Raw genomic sequence first — 19,738 nt, 5'->3', positions numbered from 1 at the left:
CTTCACCCTTCACCTGTTCTAGGAACAGAAGAGGCCCGATCCCTCTGTATTTAAAGACCACTGACGTCTGCCCCCTCAAAACAACAGTCCTGAGTTGCCAGCAGACCTGCTAACAATGGTTTGATTGCATGCGTGCTGGGCTTTGTGATGTGATGCCCTGAGACAAAGCATCCCACTGCAGAGCATTTGGTTCCTTGTGTAAATAATTCTGCATAAAGGATTATATGTCCACGGCCTGGGCAGACGGAGATAAGGCAAGTGCTGACACAAAAACAAAGCGCATCCAAAATGGTTGCATTTAGGAAACAGTGTTATTTGTTTGTTTGTCTTCCTCCTGAAATTAACTATTTAGTTTCTATTAAGTTTTAAAGTAGTCACTTAGTATAAATTGTCAAAAAAATTATCAAATATTAGGAATTGCATGTGTATATATATGAAATAAAATAAATAAATAAAAACACATAAAATAAATAATACTTTTACTTTCAATATACACTCACCTAAAGGATTATTAGGAACACCATACTAATACTGTGTTTGACCCCCTTTCGCCTTAATTCTATGTGGCATTGACTCAACAAGGTGCTGAAAGCATTCTTTAGAAATGTTGGCCCATATTGATAGGATAGCATCCTGCAGTTGATTGAGATTTGTGGGATGCACATCCAGGCCACGAAGCTCCCGTTCCACCACATCCCAAAGATGCTCTATTGGGTTGAGATCTGGTAACTGTGGGGGCATTTTAGTACAGTGAACTCATCGTCATGTTCAAGAAACCAATTTGAAATGATTTGAGCTTTGTGACATGGTGCATTATACTGCTGGAAGAAGCCATCAGAGGATGGGTACATAGGGGTCATAAAGAGATGCACATGGTCAGAAACAATGCTCAAGTAGGCCGTGGCATTTAAACGATGCCAAATTGGCACTAAGGGGCCTAAAGTGTGCCAAGAAAACATCCCCCACACCATTACACAACCAGCCTGCACAGTGGAAACAAGGCATGATGGATCCATGTTCTCATTCTGTTTATGCCAAATTCTGACTCAACCATCTGAATGTCTCAACAGAAATCGAGACTCATCAGACCAGGCAACATTTATCCAGCCTTCAACTGTCCAATTTTGGTGAGCTTGTGCAAATTGTAGCCTCTTTTTCCTATTTGTAGTGGAGATGAGTGGTACCCGGTGAGGTTTTCTGCTGTTGTAGCCCATCTGCCTCAAAGTTGTGCGTGGTGTGGCTTCACAAATCCTTTGCTGCATACCTCGGTTGTAACGAGTGGTTTTTCAGTCAAAGTTGCTCTTCTATCAGCTTGAATCAGTCGGCCCATTCTCCTCTGACCTCTAGCATAAACAAGGCATTTTTGCCCACAGGACTGCCGCATACTGGATGTTTTTCCCTTTTCACACCATGCTTTGTAAAGCATAGAAATAGTTGTGCGTGAAAATTCCAGTCTGGCACCAAGAACCATGCCACGCTCAAAATTGCTTAAATCACATTTCTTTCCCATTCTGACATTCAGTTTGGAGTTCAGGAGATTGTCTTGACCAGGACCACACCCATAAATGCATCGAAGCAACTGCCATGTGATTGGTAGATAATTGCATTAATGAAAATTGAACAGGTGTTCCTAATAATCCTTTAGGTGAGTGTAGTTTTTTACTTTTCTCTGTATGCTCTGAAAAATGCTGGGTTTTAGCCGTTGGGTTAAATTAATTTATTTAAATTTATTTGACCAAAATAACCCAGCATTATGTTTTGAAACAACCCAGCATAAGATAGTTACTATCCAATGGTTTAGGTTTGTCCCTTTTTGACCCAACACTTGGTTGAAAACAACCCAGCATTTTTAGAGTGTATTATAAAATATTGGGTCAAAAAGGACAAGCCTAGCCGACGAGCCGTTGTTTTAACCCATGGTTGGGTAGGGAATCTTTGGTCCTGGGGGACCACTTTCCCGCAGAGTTTAGTTCCTAATTTAAGGAGTAGTCCACTTTAAAGATGGGGCCAGTTGACTTACCATAGTATTTTTTTCCTACTATGAAAAGTCAATGGACCCAATCTTTAAATTGGACTACTCCTTTAAACACACCTGAAAAATCAAATCAAAGTCTTCAGATAACTTGGAAATGAAATTCAGGTGTGTTTGATGGAACTAAACTCTGCAGAACAGTGGCCCTCCAGGACCCAGGGTTTCCCACCCCGGTTTTAACCCATTGTTAGGTCAAATATAAACACTTGGTTATTTTCAAGCAGCTGCTGGGCTCGTCCCTTTTTGACCCAAAGCTTTTTTTCACTGTATCATTGCTACTACGACAATGGTATGATCCTTTTTCTAACATACTGTATATCTAACATACACATCATACGTCGTAATACTCACTGACTTATAGTGACATACATTTTGATACTCTGGTGATAACATAATTAATTTACTGCTTTTAAAGTTCAAACAGGTTATAAAACTGCTGGCATGTCAAATGCAAAGATCATATAACAACCCTACACAATGATCAGTTTACAGCAGCATATTTTGTGTGCAGTGAATATATATGTTTTCACCTACATACTCTTTCAGTGTACATTTAGACAGTGAGCACCTAAACGCTTATCTTAATTAGTGATATCCATGTTAACACCCTAGTTTCAAATAACATTCACAGATAAGACAGTAAATCCTGTTTTTTAAACGTATATCAAGATGGAAATTTGGAGAAGGGTTGCATGCATGCAGATTCTTTAAATGATGAGAACATACAAAATTGAAGAAAAACACCCTGCACCCTTCTCTTTTCATGATTATTTGATGTACAATGCTCTAGATGTAATTTCTAATATGTGACCATGATTTAAGGCTGACTGGATTTTGGAAACTCCATTCTTTTACAATAATTAGCTACAGTGGATTTGGCCTATGTTTACGACATGCTTAGTTTAACTAATAGAGGTTTGGGGTACAAAGTGGGATAGTGGTTGTGTCATCTCAGGATATGAAATGTTTGAGGAATAAAGTTCACATTAAAAAAGGCTCTAGGTGATTTAAGTTTGTAAGACCAGATGTTACATAACATGAAGCTTTTTTCAAAATAGTAGGTCAGATGACATTGGATTGTTGCCATTTTATTGCAAAATATATGGGCTATAAAGATTTCATGTGTGAATATATGTGGGCAATCCATATATGTTTATGCAAGATTGATTATTCTTGTATTGTGTACTTTATCTCTATAGTACTGTGTCGGTATTATATGATAGTAGTTATAGTGATAAACCATGAAACTAAATGATTAACACATTCATGTGCCGGTAGCAGGTATCAGGTGTTTACAATACTGCAAGTTAATTAAAATAATACTATGGTACTACAGTATCTCTAAGAAAACATGAAATTACCATGGTATTTGTCCAAGCATGCTTGAGAGTAAAATATACCATATCCATAAAAACATATTTTGTACATGTGACATGCCAGTTCATATTTATTGTACAAACCCATGTGTAATATGTAAAATTCGTATTTTAATAATACACATTATACTATCCATTATATAGTCTCTGAACTGCACATAAATTACTATATCAGTTACGCAAGGAGATTATGAATTACGTCATCAGCAGAACGCGCAATAACGCGCGCACAGGATAGCGGATGTTATTAATGCTTTGATCTTACAGGTGTACTTTGATGGAAATGAGCTCAGAGCAGACCTTGGATCAGTCCAGCACGATGTCTCAGGAGGATCAGCCCCTGGATGAGTCCTGTATGCTGTCTTTCTTCTGGAGGAACGGAAGTGAGACACCAGAGCCGCTTAAAGCAGATGTGTCAGGTAAATGGTCTGGACGATAACGCTTGTTTACGATCAAATTGCATGTATAAGTTACCGTCGGACTTTTTCATGTCGATCATCACCACAACTAAAGACAGCGAGGTTTGCGAATGACGTTTTGTACGGTGTAATGTAGTTTAGTACTTAAGCATCTTATTTTAGTTGCTACTCGTGTACGACGTAATGATAGGGTTTAGCTTGAGCAAACTCTGCTCTCTCGTGCTCAGGAAGATGGATAGGCTTCATCACCATAGTAACTCAGGCTAACGTTACACGGCGGCTAACCTGCTTCAGGGCATCGTTTATTCCGCGTAAACTCAAAACAGGACCAATCAGCTGTGAGGAACGTGACGTAAAATATGACGCATTACCGTTAGTTAACTCTTTAGTGTTAATGTAAAGAAAACTTTACATTAATTTTGTTAATGTAAAGAAATGAACTGTAACCTTTTTGTATGATTTAACACCTATTCCTAACCAAAAGCGGCGCGTTATATTCCCAGAAATCCACCATTTGTCTGTCCACACTAATGACGTTTATTTAACTTAGTTCGGGAGGAGCATGGTCATGTAATCCAACCACTGAGCGTGAAGAGGTCTATATATCCGTCCCTCACCTGACAGTTTTTGCAGCATCCCTTCTCCACCCCATCGCTGGTATATCTATACTAGTTAAAGAGGGGGAGTAGCCTACTCTGAATATTCCAAGCTCGGCGCCCTCCCATTGGACAGCACGCTAAATATGCTTTATCACATTACCCTATTGATTACATGTTAATGCGAACTCGTAAAACACTAAACAATATTATTATTTTACATTTGTGCAAATAACAGTACGTACGTGACAGCCAGAAGTCTTACATTTAAATATAAAATCATTAAAAAGGTAAAATAAATCCAGCTGCAGCTGAAGAGCATTCACTTTCACATAGATGCATTACGTATCCCTCGTTTCATGATGTCTCACTAAACGCTATACTTGTATTATTTATAATAATTTTTGTAAACGTCTACAATCAATTTCTCCTTATTCATGTTTGATGATTAATATTCATGACGCCCAGAACTTCCATCGAATAAGATCTTTGTGTGGGCGGAGCTGTCAGTCGCAACATAAAAACCCATGTTGCTTGTTGCGGTGTTAGGTTAAAGGCAGGGTGCACGATATCTCTGAAGGCCAATGTTGACATTTGAAATTAATCTAAACAAACACGTCCCCCAATAGAATCTGGACCTTCTTTTGATAGACCCACCCCACACATCCGCAACCCAGATGATGGTTAGTAGACACGCCTCTTACTGCTAATTGGCTACAAGTGTGTTTTGGTATCCTTTTTCAAAGTGTTTCTCAAAAATCATGCACCCTGCCTTTAAAATGCACACAAGGACAAATACCGCATACAATTTAAACAATGTTTTTGTATTTTATTTTAATCTGCTGCCAAGATCTTTCGGAGTTCATGTTGCATCTCTCTTATAAACAGCAAGTCTTTTACATTTATTTATTTACTTTTATTTTAGTTTTAGATTTTACTTTCTAATCATTGACTTTTCATGATTTCTATACAATTTATTTATATTAGTATTATTAATTAAAAATAAATACATTTACAGTCAAAATTATTTATACCCACACCAAATTTTTAATAATGGAGATTCTGGAAATTTTTAATTTGACAAAAAAGGCATCTTCTGGCTAAAAATGACACAAGAAAGTGGGCAAAGACTGTAAGACATTATGTTAGTATTATTAATGAAAAATAGTAGCTAGCTATTACATATTACAATGCTAGTAGCCCTACATTTATATTAAATTAAATTATGTTGGGGTTTTGTGTTTTCAATCAGTTTTATTGTAAACATAAGTCAATAATTCTGTAACTTTATAAACAGAATCAGAGCTTTCAAAACACGAATTTCGAATTTTGTGCTCATTTTTCCTTGGCATTCTCACGGATCTCCGCATTTTTCCGTGGCATTCTCATGGATTGGTTACTCAACTGTTTTGTCTTATTTTCTTACCATTTTCGCTTCAGTTTAGATTTACATGAAATGACATCCCTACCCAAACCCAACTCTAACCCCAACACCAGGCGACAATTGTTTAAAGTTTAGAAAATATAAAAGAATAAATCAGAAAAAATTGTATAAACCAATAGTTAAAGTGACATACTAACGCAAACACCAAATCTAACCCTAAACCGAAGCGAAAATGGTTTGAAAATAGGAAAAAGCAGTTGAGTAACCAATCCGTGAGAATGCCACGGAAAAATGCGGAGATCCGTGAGAATGCCACGGAAAAATGAGCGCAAAATTCCGTGACTATCCCACCGAACTTTGTAAGATCATGTTGTTCAAAACTATAATACTTTGTCATTATTTAAACATTAAAGGATCTGACTGTTTTCCATAGGTTCCATCCCTTCATGGCTTCAGGGGACACTTCTGCGCAATGGTCCTGGTCTGTTCTCGGTTGGTGATACTGCATACAAACACTGGTTTGATGGAATGGCTCTCATTCACAGTTTCACCTTTAAAGATGGTGAGTCAAGGGGACAGTCATGTTTTAAGTGACATTCATGGAAAGCAGAGTGAGTACTAGACTGAATTTTTGCTATTCCAACCCTTTTTGTAAATTATGTAAGTTCTGATTAAAACTTAAAATATTTGTAATACTATATAATATATAGTATATATTAAAGCAGGGGTCTCCAACCTTTTTGTAAGCAAGGGCAAGCATAATGGATAAAACAATATGGAGGGCTACTTTTTTGATATAGTCTACTTAAAAACTTTTTTGTTCTACTTGTTGATTTTATTTTACTTGTTGATATGTTTTATCATTGTTTAAAATGTTAACCAAGTAAGGAAAGAAACCAAGCGTATAAAAATATGTAATAAATAAATAATGACATTTTTCTTGCGGGCACCATGTTGGAGACCACTGTATTAGAGAGTATATATTTACACATATGCATATTATAACTTTTTGTAGGTGATGTATTTTACAAGAGCAAATTCTTGAAGAGCGAGACGTTCAAAAAGAACACGACAGCCAATAGGATCATTGTTACTGAATTTGGTACCCTGGCCTACCCAGATCCTTGCAAGAGCATATTTGCCAAGTAATAAGAAAATTCATCCTACATTTTTTTCATGAAGCTGAAATAAACGGCATACTTAATAACCGCTTTACATTGTTTTGTAGAACCTTTAGTTACCTGCTGAACGTCATCCCGGACTTTACAGATAATAATCTCATCAACATCATCAAATATGGTGAAGATTACTATGCTTCATCAGAGGTGAACTACATTAATCAGATTGACCCATTGACTCTTGACACTTTAGGACGAGTAAGTCGAACATTCATTTATATATTTGTGCATCTTGTAATCCAAACGTTTGGTGTTTATTGCTAATCTCTTGTTTTTTTTTATTGTTATTTCAGAGTAACTACAGAAACCACATTGCCCTGAGCCTGGCAACCGCGCACCCTCATTACGATGATGATGGGAACACGTACAACATGGGTATGGCCATCATGAACTTCAGCAAGCCACAATATGTTATTTTCAAGGTGCCTGCTAATGCCTCAGGTAAACAGAAATGTGTTTATCATAAGAAAATCTAGCACAGGAGCAAAGTATGAAGACCAACTGTATTACTTGCAGAAAAAGATAAGCCAGCCCTCAGTAAGTTGGAGCAAATTTGCTCCATTCCCTTTCGCTCCACCCTGTACCCGAGCTACTTCCACAGCTTCGGCATGACGGAAAACTACATCGTCTTTGTGGAGCAGGCCTTCAAGCTGGATGTACTGAACCTGGCCACGGCGTACTTCCGAGGCGTCAACTGGGGCAGTTGCCTGACATTCGACAAAGATGACATGGTGAGCGAAAAATACTACTTCATCCGCTCATCTGTTAGATTAATCCTCTGTAGTCGGATAATTGTTGTTTTTGATTTTCTCACAGACGATAATCCATCTGGTAAATAGGAAAACTGGGAAAACGTTGAGCACAAAGTATTATGCAGATGCCTTTGTGGTCTTTCATCACATCAATGCCTATGAAGAAGATGGCCATGTTGTATTTGATCTGATCACATACCAGGACAGCAATTTGTACGATATGTTTTATATAAGAAACATGAGGCAGGATATTGACGAGTTCATAAAGACCAACAAGGACTTTTCTTCACCAACCTGTCAGCGGTTTGTCCTTCCTATCAATATAGACAAGGTAAAATAGTGCAAATGAAGAATAAAAGCGGAATAATAATTTTGCAAAGTTTAATCAAATATTGATCTCCAGTCCAATCTGGTTCCAGTGCAAATGAGTTCTTCTTATAAAGCAATGGCACATCCGTGAATTTAAACTTTTTCGTATTAATCAGAAAAACTTAATAATTAAATTATAACATAGTTTTATCAAATATTTGAGATTATATGTATCACAGCATTTAATAAGGAATCATATGGGACCATGGACCACAAAACCAGTCATAAGGGTCAATTTTTTGAAATTGAGATTTATACATAATTTGAAAGCTGAATAAAAAAACTTTTCATTGATGTATGGTTTGTTGTGGATACAAAAAAATCTAAATATTAATAAAATCGTCCCTAAAGTTGTCTAAATGAAGTCCTTAGCAAAACATATTACTAATGATAAATAATTTTTTTATATATTTACAGTAGGAAATGTACTAAATATATTCATGAAACATGATCTTTACATGATATCCTAATGATTTTTGGCATAAAATTGATCATTTTGATCCATCGCATATTGTTGATTATTGCTACAAATATACCCGTGCTACCTGGTTTTGTGGTCCAGGGTCACATATGCTTATTGTGTCGGCTAATGCATTTTTATTTTGTTTTAACTCACAATTAAATAAAATTTTCTCTTATGCTTTTAGGAAACGCCACCAGACACCAACCTGGTAAAGTTGCAGGACACAACAGCCACTGCAGTGCTGAGGCAGGACGGCTCGCTGTTCTGCACCCCTGACATGCTTTTTAAGGGTGAGATTGTTATATTGGGAATTTGATCACATTTGGTAATATGTGCATGCATACAGGTCTTTGATAAATGCTCTTTTGTCTGCACCTGTGATGTTTCTGCAAATGTGCATCACAACAATGCTTCAGTTCTTTATAAGCCAATACTGCCCTACAAAGGCAAAGCGCAGTAACTACACATTTGGTCAAAATTGGCTTGAAACGGGCTTTGTGACATCTGTTCTGTCTTGTGACAAAGTCTCCTGGTTTAATTTTATCCCATTATAGAGAAACGACTGTGTAACATGTTTGTGCCCCTGGCATTTTTCTCAGTTTCAGGGTTTGTGTATTTACTGCACTTTGGCTTTTTAAGGCAAAATAGCAAATCCCTTTTTTGACCAATTCTGCAGGTTTAGAACTACCAGGCATCAACTACAAATACAACAGTAAGAAGTACAGGTACTTCTATGGATCCAGGGTTGAGTGGTCACCATATCCAAACAAGGTCATTTCCGATTACATACATTTTTGATTACATGATTATATACCATTTTGAGCTTTGTGAGCAAAAGTGGAAATTTTTTAATAGGGCCCAAGCACCGAGGTGCGAGGACCCTATTGTTTATCAGGGAGTAAAATTGCCTTATATTCCTCTCATAGCTTGCAAAAGTTGACATATTGACCAGAAAACATATCGAGTGGGTGGATGAAGAAGGTTACCCATCAGAACCTGTTTTTGTTGCCTCTCCAGATGCCATTGAAGAAGATGATGGTGAGAAGGATACTGTTACATATAATGCACATTCTTATGTTTTCCTTACAGAATATATATTTTTGGTTTATTTTTAGGTGTTATTCTTTCTTCTGTGGTTTCATTAAACCCCCAAAAGCCACCTTTCCTGCTGGTCCTGGATGCCAAGTCCTTTAAGGAAATTGCTCGGGCTTCAATCAATGCCACGGTTCATATGGACCTGCATGGATTATTCATACCTGAGACGTCTACCTAAAATGGACCTTAAAAATGACACCACAACCATCTGAAATATGAGTTTCATCATCATTGATGGATAAAAGCATTGGAAGTTAAACTTAAAAAAGTGACTTAAATGTTTTTTAAACATGATGATTTTTATTGTAATTTTTTGTACAGATTTATATCCATCCTTTAAAAGGAGAAATTAATTTTAATTATTTATTATTTGATAATTATTTAATTATTTGATTCAATTGTTATTATAAATCATATTATGTTTTTACAGACAGCCTGTCAAACAGAGCTTTGTTGCAAATAACCTTGACCACTTGATGGCGTCTGCAACGCCAGTGTCATGAGTTTGATCCCAAGAAACAAACATACTGAAAAAATTTATACTTTGAATGCACTATTAATCACTTTAGTAATGGCTGCTGGTGATTAAGTAAAAAATCTATGGCTTAAAACTAACTGTAAATGTTTACAGATATTTATAGATTAAAAAAGAGAAGGATTGTTGTATTTTTGTTATTGTTTTACAGTATAATTATCACTAAAAATCTTTTATGTATGTGCAAATTCTCTCAATATAATGAATGTTTACATTATAATTTATTTTCTGTGATATTTTAAATTCAGAGCAATGAAACCTAAACGCTATTTTAATGTGACAATATATGTTTTATATAAGAAAATACTTTTTGTAAATAAAAAATGAATAATAGGCCTACCTTCTTGTCTGTCTGTGCATTTTAAAAGAGCAAAAACAGATAATATTGTTTCTTTGGACTCTGCAAGTTTCTTACTCTGTATACGAATATTTTATGAGGTAAAAATTAGGCAATAAGGTAAAAAATCTTCCAGAAACGAATATTTAATATAACATTTCTATTATATTTTTAGTCACTTGTATTTAATATAAATAAACTACAACAATTTTCATAAACTTATTTATGTGTCACATTTAATTTATAAAGAGCAGCCAATTATTCTGATGATGATTGTGTAATGAAATGATCGTAAAGTAATGAGTAAAGTTCAAACAGGGCAATGTGCAGTCTTGATGGCTATAATAATCATTTCAGTGACTTATATCACAAATCTGATAGGGCCCAGGCTTGACTAATAGGAAAAATTATCTTATTTAAGATATCTTAAATTCTCTACCTTGCTATATATATATATTCTCATTTATTTTGTGTTTATTAGAGGACTGACAACACATACAACCATGTTTAGCACTTTCAACATTGTTTTATGTAATTTCAAAGGGTTTCCTGTAAAATGATAGCAAACTTTTGTATGTAAACCTCTGCATGTGGGTATGGGAAGCTTTTGAAATTGGGTAGGCCAAATCCAGGCGGAAATCCCCATGTGTTGTCCTACATCTCTGTGTTATTTTCGGAACAACACATCTTGTGTTGTCCCTTTTATGTATTTGCACAGAAAATCAACCCAAAATTAAACTGTGCTAAATAGGATAACACAAAACAATGTGTAAAAAATGAACACACCCTTTTTAGTAAGAATTTGTGAGAATGTACAAATGATCGTTTTTACATTTATGTATCTGGGCTGGTAGACGCTTTATTTAAAACTTACTAGGTACATTTTTATCAATATGTGTATCAAACCTAACCTAACACAAAGCTTACTCTTCACCAGTGGACATGCATGGTCACACATAGAGAAAATTATCATGTCATATTCTTGAGGACATACTTTTGGTAAACAAAATACTTTTACTAATTTGAAATGCATATTTAGCTCACACAAACCTTGACAATTGTCTTGGAGGGTGCTACTTATCTTTTAACCCCTATCTTCTCTTTTAATAAGACGTTTCCTAAGACTTTATCATATAAAAGATAAAGTGTAACTATCTCAATGTTTTCATAGTTCATTAACTCAGTTATCAATTTTTAATAGTATTTCACAGCATTGTGTGCAAAACCCATTAAAATGCATTGTGTAGGAGAGGTATTTAGCCTATTTGTTCCCGTGTATTACTGTAAAATATGTAACAGTGTATGTAACTAAAACATAACTTATTTTTACTTATCCTTATTGCTCTAAACAAATGGGTTGGTTTCAACCCCTGTAAAAATATGGACAAACCCAACTATTTACCATATACATTGCTGGGATGTTTCAGATCAGAATGCTCAATGCTGGGTGGCTTAAACGCATAGTTGGGTCAGATATGAACATTGCACAGTATGTTTACATAACCTTTAGTGCACAGTATATTTACCTAACCAATGTGAGTTTAGTTGCATTGATGACTTAAAATTGAAATGAATTAATTCACACTAAATATGCACAACATTGTGTCACTTGAAGTGTCAGTATTAACAGGGATATTGTTATATTAAAATCTAACAAAACACTTTTTTGTTTCAGCAATAAGATTATTTGAAATGAATTGACCATTAAGACTCCACCTACTCCTTTTGAGGCTACGTGATCCAAAAGTGACTCAATATAGCCTAAGATAGACTTGTTTACATCTCAAGAGCAGAATCTGATAATGCTGTGGCAGTAATGGGAGAACGATAAGAAAAGTTATTAGCATTAACTCAGTGACCGGAGGCGGAGTCTTAATTAAACGTTCGACTTCAAGCAGCGCTGCGCAGACAGATCAGCGTATGACATTAAAGTATCGCGAGAAAGCAGAGCCTTCTAATCGCGTTCGCAAAACGTGATGTCAAACGCCCATTTGTCTGCGCAAAAAGTTTCTGACAAGAGTATCGTTACTGTATATAACACATTATAGATAGAGCTGTGTCGGAACACCTAAACCCTACTGGAAATACTTGGTTGTACGCGGGTTAAGATGCAGTACGAATATGGTAAAAACAAGGAAGAACATCCGGACCCAATCAAAGCAGAAGTTGAAGGTAATGAGATATAACGGGATGAATCTGATTTTTGAGTGTTTACGTGCGATACAGATTTCCTTTACTGTGTTGTGTTATATTGGCTACGTTATCCTGTAAACATTGCGATTCACCAAAGTGTGTGTTTTTAGTGATAAAGTGTTTCTGGCTAGTTTTCCTAATTTAAATGAAAAACAAACGAACTTAAAAACGTAAAAAATTGTTTTGTTATTATCAGAAACCTATATAGGACATCTACTGCCATCTGCAGACAAAAATGTGGACACCATAAACGTTTTAGATGAATTACTATGCACTTTTTAAATTTATGAATGGATTTCTTCTCATTTTTATTTCTTCGTTTTGCAAACACTTTTATACAAAGTTACTTATAAATATGAAACAATACAAAAAATTCAGCATTGCAAAAACTAAATCATGTAGTATACTTTGCTATTTAATATAGTAAACTGTACTGTAAATATGTTATATATATAAAGTAAACTGTATTAACTGTAGTATTAACTATAGTGAATAGATAAACAGTATCTAGGAATTTGACTACAGTTTAATAAATAGTAAATAGCAAAGTATATTACAGTATTTTTATTTAGGTTGTTTAACACGTCATTAATGATCTTTGCAGGCTTGATTCCTGATTGGCTGGAGGGCACGCTTATACGCAATGGTCCCGGTCTCTTTTCATTGGGAGAGACGTCTTACAACCATTGGTTCGATGGAATGGCACTTTTACACAATTTCACCATTAAAAATGGTATTTTGCTTATTGCCTATGACATAAGTGCTGATATAATATTTGATTGAATAACCGCTGTTGCTTGGACTTTTATCAGTATTTATTTATAGGGGACATATCATGAAAATCTGACTTTTTCCATGTTTAAGTGCTATAATTAAATCAACATAGAAAACGTGAAAAGATCAACCCTTAGTTTTGGTAAACCATTCTCTGCAAGCATGTGAAAAAAATTGGTAATTAAAATTTGGCTCCCATTGTGATGTCAGAAGGGGATAATACCGCCCCTTAACCTGCACTATCCAACCATGGCACTCCCATTTAGTGCAGAGATCCGCTTATTTGCATTTTAAAGGACACACCCAAAAACGGCACATTTTTGCTCAAACCTACAAAGTGGCAAATTTAACATGCTATAATAAATTGTCTACATGGTATTTTGAGCTAGAACTTCACATGCATACTCTGGGGACACCAAAGATTTATTTGACATCTTAAAAAAGTCTTTTGAAAATGTCTCCTTTAACAGTCGTCTATTGGACCTTTGTTTCTTCGAATACGCCTGATTACAAAGACTGCTTTTAATTTTCAGGAGAGGTGATATACAGGAGCAAATATCTCAGAGGTGACACCTACAACTCCAACATGCACGCCAAGAGAATAGTGGTATCCGAAATGGGCACCATGGCTTACCCGGACCCATGTAAAAATATATTCTCCAAGTAAGTACTCACTTATGCAATCTACATGGAAGATTATCATCAAATGTCAAAAACTACTTGTAAGCTAAATAGTTATGTGTACCTCACAGAGTGGTCACCTTCCTCAGTCACACCATCCCAGACTTCACTGATAACTGTGCCAATAACATCATCAAATATGGAAATGACTATCACGCCACATCTGAAACCAACTATATTCGCAAAATTGACCCTGTCACCTTAGAGACTCAAGATAAGGTAAATACTTTATCCCCAAAAGCGTTATTTTTAGTGAAATGATTTTAAAATAATGTTTTTTTATTAAGGTGGACTACATGAAATACCTTCCTGTAAACATTGTAGCATCACATACACATTACGATAAAGAAGGAAATAGCTACAGTATGGGCACGTCCATTGCAGAGAAGGGCAAAACTAAATACACACTGTTCAAGGTTGCAGGAGGAAGTAAGTATGTTGCCATTTAAAATTGAATGGCAGATCTCTTTATGATTATTGTTTAATGATACAATATTCCTTTAATCAGGTGGATCAGAAGCATCTCCCACAGCGTTGAAGAACGTCGAGGTGGTCTGCACCGTGCCCTGTCGCTCTCTCCTCACACCCAGTTATTACCATAGCTTTGGCATGACTGATAACTACTTCATCTTCATTGAGCAGCCCTTGAAACTAGACATCCTGAAAATGGCCACGGCCTATCTAAGGAAGGTCAGCTGGGCCAGCTGCATGAAATTTCACCCTGAAGAAAGCGTAAGACACTCTTTGACTTATCCCCATGTGTGCACACCTTGGCATTAGTGCCGTGTTCATTTCTCTCTTCGTCCCCAGACGTTGATTCATCTTATCGATCGAAAGACGGGGAAAGAGGTCGGAACCAAATTTTACACGGGTGCCATGTGCGTGTACCATCAGGTCAATGCCTTTGAAGAAGACGGCCATGTTGTTTTTGACGTGATCGCCTACGATGACAACAGCTTGTATGATGTGTTTTACCTGGACAAGTTGAAAGATCAAATTGCCTCCAATACAGTGTATTGCAAGCCCATGTGCAAAAGATTTGTGTTGCCTCTTAGCGACAAGGTACCTAATATTGTTTACACTTTATGGGCAAAGGTCGAGTTTGCGAGGATTGAATTGAATGAATCAGTTTTCTGTGACTCCCGCAGGGTGAGATGGGTGAGGATCTGGTCAAACTAAAGTATACAAAAGCGAGTGCTGTGAAGGAGAAAGATGGAAAGGTTCTCTGTCAGGGCGAAGTTCTCTTTGATGGTGAGATAATGTTTGTTGGTTCTTGCTTTTATTATCTATATGGTCTAAATCTGTATATTGCATTTAGGAGTGGAACTTCCTAGAATTAATTACAATTTCAACGGAATGAAGTACAGATATGCTTACACGTGTTGTGTGGATGTATCTCCAGTGGCCGGAAAGGTATAACAAGTTTATTTCTGCATTGCAATTTAACGAATCAGTAGTAAATACAGATGTCTTTTACAGATTTTGAAACTTGACGTTGAGACCAAGCAGAAGATTGAATGGACGGAGGAGAACTGCTTTTCATCTGAACCTGTTTTTATTCCCAGGCCCAATGCAGTTGATGAAGATGATGGTTAGTCATTTTTGTTTAGATTTTTTGTATAAATCATTTAGATTTTTAGTGGCATCTAGTGGTGAGATTGTGAATTGCAATCATTGGCTCAGTCCACAGCTCACCCCTCCCTTTCAAAATGCATAGTGAAGCTACAATAGATGCCACAGGACAGGACAAACATGTTATCATCTGAAACAACGTAGTGACAAAACGCACCCTATAGGTGAAACACACCCTTATATGACTTGACTAATCATGTTTTTTTATTTTTAGGTGTTGTACTAGCATCTGTCATAAGCTGCAAACCCGGGCAGCGTTGCTTTCTGTTGGTGCTTGATGGGAAGTCTTTTAAGGAGATCGCACGGGCATATGTAGACGCAGAGTTTCACATGGACATGCATGGATACTTTATTCCAGACTGCTGTTAAGGGTTTGGTGTTTCTCTATCACCTGTCCATTCCTGATGCCAACTGTGACTGAAAATGTGTAATACTGTGACTGAACTGTAATCTAGCCACGAACACAGACATGTTTCTTACCATTTAAAGCTTTGAAAATTTATTAAAATATTGTTTATGGAGTAATTAAAAAGTTGAATGTTATTGTTTCATTATTCATCAGTCTATTTGAATTGTGTCCACTGAGAGATCAGCAGTTGTTTTGGAGCTATTAAAGGGTCAAACATCCCCTCAAATGAAATATTTTAATTGAATTTAAAGGAGACCAGGATTTTGAGATATGCATGTGGTAAAATCACAATACAAATTAAAATACTTTACATTCTTGTACATCGAACACATATAGTATTAAATAAATATATTAAACTTAAAAATAAAACACAATAACTTTTTTTACTATTTTGGTGCATCATCAGAGGTGTTCTGCCCCCTGTTGGAGAACTGTGTAAATCACTTCTAATGCAAATCTGATTAATTATAAGGGTTTGGAGGTCTTACACCCCTGCACTTCAATATTATACTTTAATAACAGTCATTGAAAAAATTCAAAATAATTAAAATATCTGTTTGGAAGTTTACTTGAAGGTTAGTGATGCCCCTGTCCCAGCTTTTTTCTGCAACATTCAGTTGTAAAAACTTCCAATCTATTTTACAGTCACATGATTTATACCACTACTACTACTAATAATAATAATAATAAGACGAAAAAGAAGAGAAGAATGAATTTAGTTTATATAGCACCTTTCCAAAACCCAAGGTTGCTTTACAGAAAAAGCATAGCAAGCAACGTATGGCAAACTAAACATAACTAACAATAGTTTTTGTTTTTAATGATGATTCATTTTGAAAAATATTTAGTAAAAAGTTCTAATATGTAACAAAAATATCATCCATCATGATATTTTTAGTCACAAGGAGGCGCCAGATTCACTAACATCACGCGGGGGGTGTTCTGTCTAGAGCGAATACAGCTACGGTCAAATCTCGCGAGATGTTGGGCGTAGGGTTAGGATAAAAACAGAGCTCATCCGGCGAGATTTCACGAGATTGTGCCATAGCTGTATCACCTCTGGCCACAATCGCGTTCCAGAAGCTAATGACGACATATTTGTGAGACAGTCAGGAGGCGCGTAAACTAAACAGGGGCATGACTTTGTAAAGCTTGTCCTAGAATATATCCTTTTTGGAACTGATGAACAGCATCGCCTCCAGAATGTCCCTGCTCCGAGCCCTCAAATACAACGTAAATGTTTTAATTAAGTCTTATTGTCGCTTAACATAAAGAAACGGCGTGTATTCCATTCAATGAGTTAGTGCACGTGAATTGATTATTGAATGCACTTGTCTTTATATCACGAAATGCTATTCAGTATGTTATGATTGTAACATTTACCCCTGTTTCCTCAGACTTATGTGTTTGGTAGAAATTGCATCGCGCGCTCTTTATGCAGTCAGACTGATGGAGAGACGCGCATTTTACGAATATTAAACGAGAAGTTTCCTCACGCCTCCTCGCTAAAGGTTGTGGATATATCAGGTGAGTTTATTATTTGAAGTATAAATCCTCCAGATTTGACTCGTACTTTGCCTGAATGTGTATTTATGTTTTACGGCAGGAGGTTGTGGCGCAATGTATGAGGTACACATTGAGTCTGACGAGTTTAAAGGGAAGAGGACAGTTCAGCAACACCAGTTAGTAAATCAGGTGGGTTCTTTTGTAACTTGGTATAGTTTAAATAAACCATTTTGAATTTATTTTCAAATTTGTTGTTAAATAGTTCTCTACACATTGAGTGGCATTAGAGTAGATAATAAAATAATGAACACCTGACATTTTAAGAAAGATAGCATGCTTACATTTTAGGCAAAACTTACACAAAAGTTTGTTTTGAAAAGATCAATCAGACTAAATGAAACGCCATTTTTTGTGTGTGAGTTGTGTATTTTTACATAATGGTACAAGTCACCTAATATACAGTGGGACAGAGAAAAGTTATGTTAGTTGTGAGGAAAACTCTAGTATCATCTGTTTATATATGATGTACACTACCTTGTGTCATTAAAAGAGTATTCACTAATACACAATCTATGAATTGTTCAACAGGCTCTTAAAGATGAAATTAAAGCCATGCATGGTCTACGCATATTCACTGATGCTCCTAAAAAGTAGAGTCAGAGTCATCGTCACATTGTGTCTTTGTCACTGCTTTTAAACTATACAGATTTATAGGCCATGGAATGTACTTTATATTTTATGCATTTAAGCTGTTAATTTAAACTGTATTATGTGTCAAAGAATGAAAAATGTGTTTGCCTGATGCTGTAACACGCACAAAATTAAAGTATATGATTATATTGTTCATACCTGTAAATAAAAATGTGCAACAAAAAACATTTGGATGGTCTAAATGTTCTCATTCAAATGTCCTGCTGTTCTGCAAAGTTTATAAATTGTATTATTGATTTGTTGATGTTTTAGCAGCTTTTGCAAACACTGAATAGATAATCTTATAAAAGTCCCATATCTCTAAAAGTCATGGGTCCATATAGGGATAGTTCACCCAAAAATGAAATTTCTGTGATCATTTACTCACCTTCATATTGTTACAAACCTGTATAAATGTGTTTGTTCTGATAAACACAAAGCAAGATATTTAAAAAAAAATTTGTAACCAAACCGTTCGTGGACCCCATTTACTTCCATAGTATTGTTTTTTCCTACTATAGAAGTCAATGGGGTCCACGAATGGTTTGGTTGCAAACATTTCTCAAAATATCTTCCTTTATGTTCATCAGAAATAAAGAAATGTATACAGGTTTGTAACAACATGAGAGTGAGTAAATTATGACATAATTTTCATTTTTGGGTGAACTATCCCTATAAGGAAACCAGAAATAGTTTCTTTTTTGACCACCAGATGTCATTTTTGAGGCTTTAACTCGGTAACCACTAGTTGCATTTTTCTCATGCAAGAAAAAAATTGTTTATATTGACACTGCAATTTTACAGTGCTGTATTTGGACTTTTGTCATTAGTGTGAATGGTTACGTTGTGGATTTAGATTCATTTTCAGCATACGGTTCGTTCAGTCAGGCCGTTCAGCGAACATCTTTAAAATGATTCTTTTTACGATCTTAATTATTTCCCAAAGTGTTTACAAAATATTTTATATTTAAGTGATTCAAATGCTGTATCTGCTTGTTTAACGTTTTCCCGAGAGATTTAAAAGTGTTAATGAGGACAAATTGGGGAAAAAAAGTGATTCATTGTTTAGTTTGAACTATTCACTGTTCGCTGTGTTTTGTCGCAAAGTGAACATTTTGCTTTTACAATATGATGTTCGAGTAAAATACGTAGATTGTGCGTTTGCAGCAAGCAATGTTGTGTAAATGGATTCGAATCATTTTAAAGAACCAGTTCAAAAGACCGATTCATTTGAGTCATGGCTCAAAAGTGTTCACGATGTATTTTGTTGCGATATGAACGTGCTACTGTAGGGTTCAGTAAGTGTTCACTGTAAAG

General features: G+C 35.8%; 3 protein-coding genes across 4 annotated transcripts; all 3 read left to right on the top strand.

Moving 5' to 3' along the window:
* The first annotated feature begins 3,620 nt into the window (after window positions 1-3,620).
* bco1l (beta-carotene oxygenase 1, like) lies at window positions 3,621-10,647 on the top strand. Of its 2 annotated transcripts, none has more exons than XM_065261556.2 (11): window positions 3,621-3,827; window positions 6,241-6,418; window positions 6,823-6,952; window positions 7,036-7,183; window positions 7,279-7,426; window positions 7,502-7,716; window positions 7,802-8,068; window positions 8,754-8,859; window positions 9,246-9,340; window positions 9,496-9,607; window positions 9,685-10,647. In XM_065261556.2, the coding sequence occupies exons 1-11, from the start codon at window positions 3,753-3,755 to the stop codon at window positions 9,840-9,842; spliced, it is 1,632 nt and encodes a 543-aa protein (XP_065117628.1). In that variant the 5' UTR covers window positions 3,621-3,752; the 3' UTR covers window positions 9,843-10,647. The 2 variants fall into 2 exon arrangements, with proteins under 2 accessions (XP_065117628.1, XP_065117627.2); XM_065261555.2 differs by having other exon boundaries at window positions 3,700-3,827; window positions 6,241-6,369; window positions 9,685-10,646.
* Window positions 10,648-12,505: 1,858 nt separating this feature from the next.
* Window positions 12,506-16,348, top strand: bco1 (beta-carotene oxygenase 1). Its single transcript, XM_065261566.2, has 11 exons — window positions 12,506-12,708; window positions 13,334-13,462; window positions 14,037-14,166; window positions 14,256-14,403; window positions 14,472-14,613; window positions 14,693-14,916; window positions 14,995-15,246; window positions 15,333-15,435; window positions 15,503-15,597; window positions 15,664-15,775; window positions 16,031-16,348. Exons 1-11 carry the CDS (start codon window positions 12,645-12,647, stop codon window positions 16,183-16,185), a joined length of 1,554 nt encoding a protein of 517 aa, XP_065117638.1. The 5' UTR covers window positions 12,506-12,644; the 3' UTR covers window positions 16,186-16,348.
* Window positions 16,349-17,298: 950 nt separating this feature from the next.
* On the top strand, window positions 17,299-18,609 carry bola3 (bolA family member 3). Its single transcript, XM_065261477.1, has 4 exons — window positions 17,299-17,458; window positions 17,623-17,752; window positions 17,832-17,920; window positions 18,320-18,609. Exons 1-4 carry the CDS (start codon window positions 17,408-17,410, stop codon window positions 18,383-18,385), a joined length of 336 nt encoding a protein of 111 aa, XP_065117549.1. The 5' UTR covers window positions 17,299-17,407; the 3' UTR covers window positions 18,386-18,609.
* Window positions 18,610-19,738: the final 1,129 nt, after the last annotated feature.

This window comes from Paramisgurnus dabryanus, chromosome 2 (genome assembly GCF_030506205.2).
Source record: "Paramisgurnus dabryanus chromosome 2, PD_genome_1.1, whole genome shotgun sequence".
In the NCBI taxonomy this organism is placed as follows: domain Eukaryota; kingdom Metazoa; phylum Chordata; class Actinopteri; order Cypriniformes; family Cobitidae; genus Paramisgurnus; species Paramisgurnus dabryanus.
This window is presented reverse-complemented; position numbering and strand designations above follow the sequence as displayed.

What these genes read in the sequence shown, in the direction of transcription:
- bco1l (XM_065261556.2), top strand. Translation starts at nt 3,753, where the DNA reads ATGAGTCCTGTATGCTGTCTTTCTTCTGGAGGAACGGAAGTGAGACAC. An exon ending in GCTTAAAGCAGATGTGTCAG is followed by an intron (nt 3,828 to 6,240) that starts GTAAATGGTCTG and finishes TGTTTTCCATAG; the next exon opens with GTTCCATCCCTTCATGGCTT. An exon ending in GGTCACCATATCCAAACAAG is followed by an intron (nt 9,341 to 9,495) that starts GTCATTTCCGAT and finishes TTCCTCTCATAG; the next exon opens with CTTGCAAAAGTTGACATATT.
- bco1 (XM_065261566.2), top strand. Translation starts at nt 12,645, where the DNA reads ATGCAGTACGAATATGGTAAAAACAAGGAAGAACATCCGGACCCAATC. An exon ending in TGTTGCCTCTTAGCGACAAG is followed by an intron (nt 15,247 to 15,332) that starts GTACCTAATATT and finishes TGACTCCCGCAG; the next exon opens with GGTGAGATGGGTGAGGATCT. An exon ending in TATCTCCAGTGGCCGGAAAG is followed by an intron (nt 15,598 to 15,663) that starts GTATAACAAGTT and finishes TGTCTTTTACAG; the next exon opens with ATTTTGAAACTTGACGTTGA.
- bola3 (XM_065261477.1), top strand. Translation starts at nt 17,408, where the DNA reads ATGAACAGCATCGCCTCCAGAATGTCCCTGCTCCGAGCCCTCAAATAC. An exon ending in TCCGAGCCCTCAAATACAAC is followed by an intron (nt 17,459 to 17,622) that starts GTAAATGTTTTA and finishes CTGTTTCCTCAG; the next exon opens with ACTTATGTGTTTGGTAGAAA. An exon ending in AAAGGTTGTGGATATATCAG is followed by an intron (nt 17,753 to 17,831) that starts GTGAGTTTATTA and finishes GTTTTACGGCAG; the next exon opens with GAGGTTGTGGCGCAATGTAT.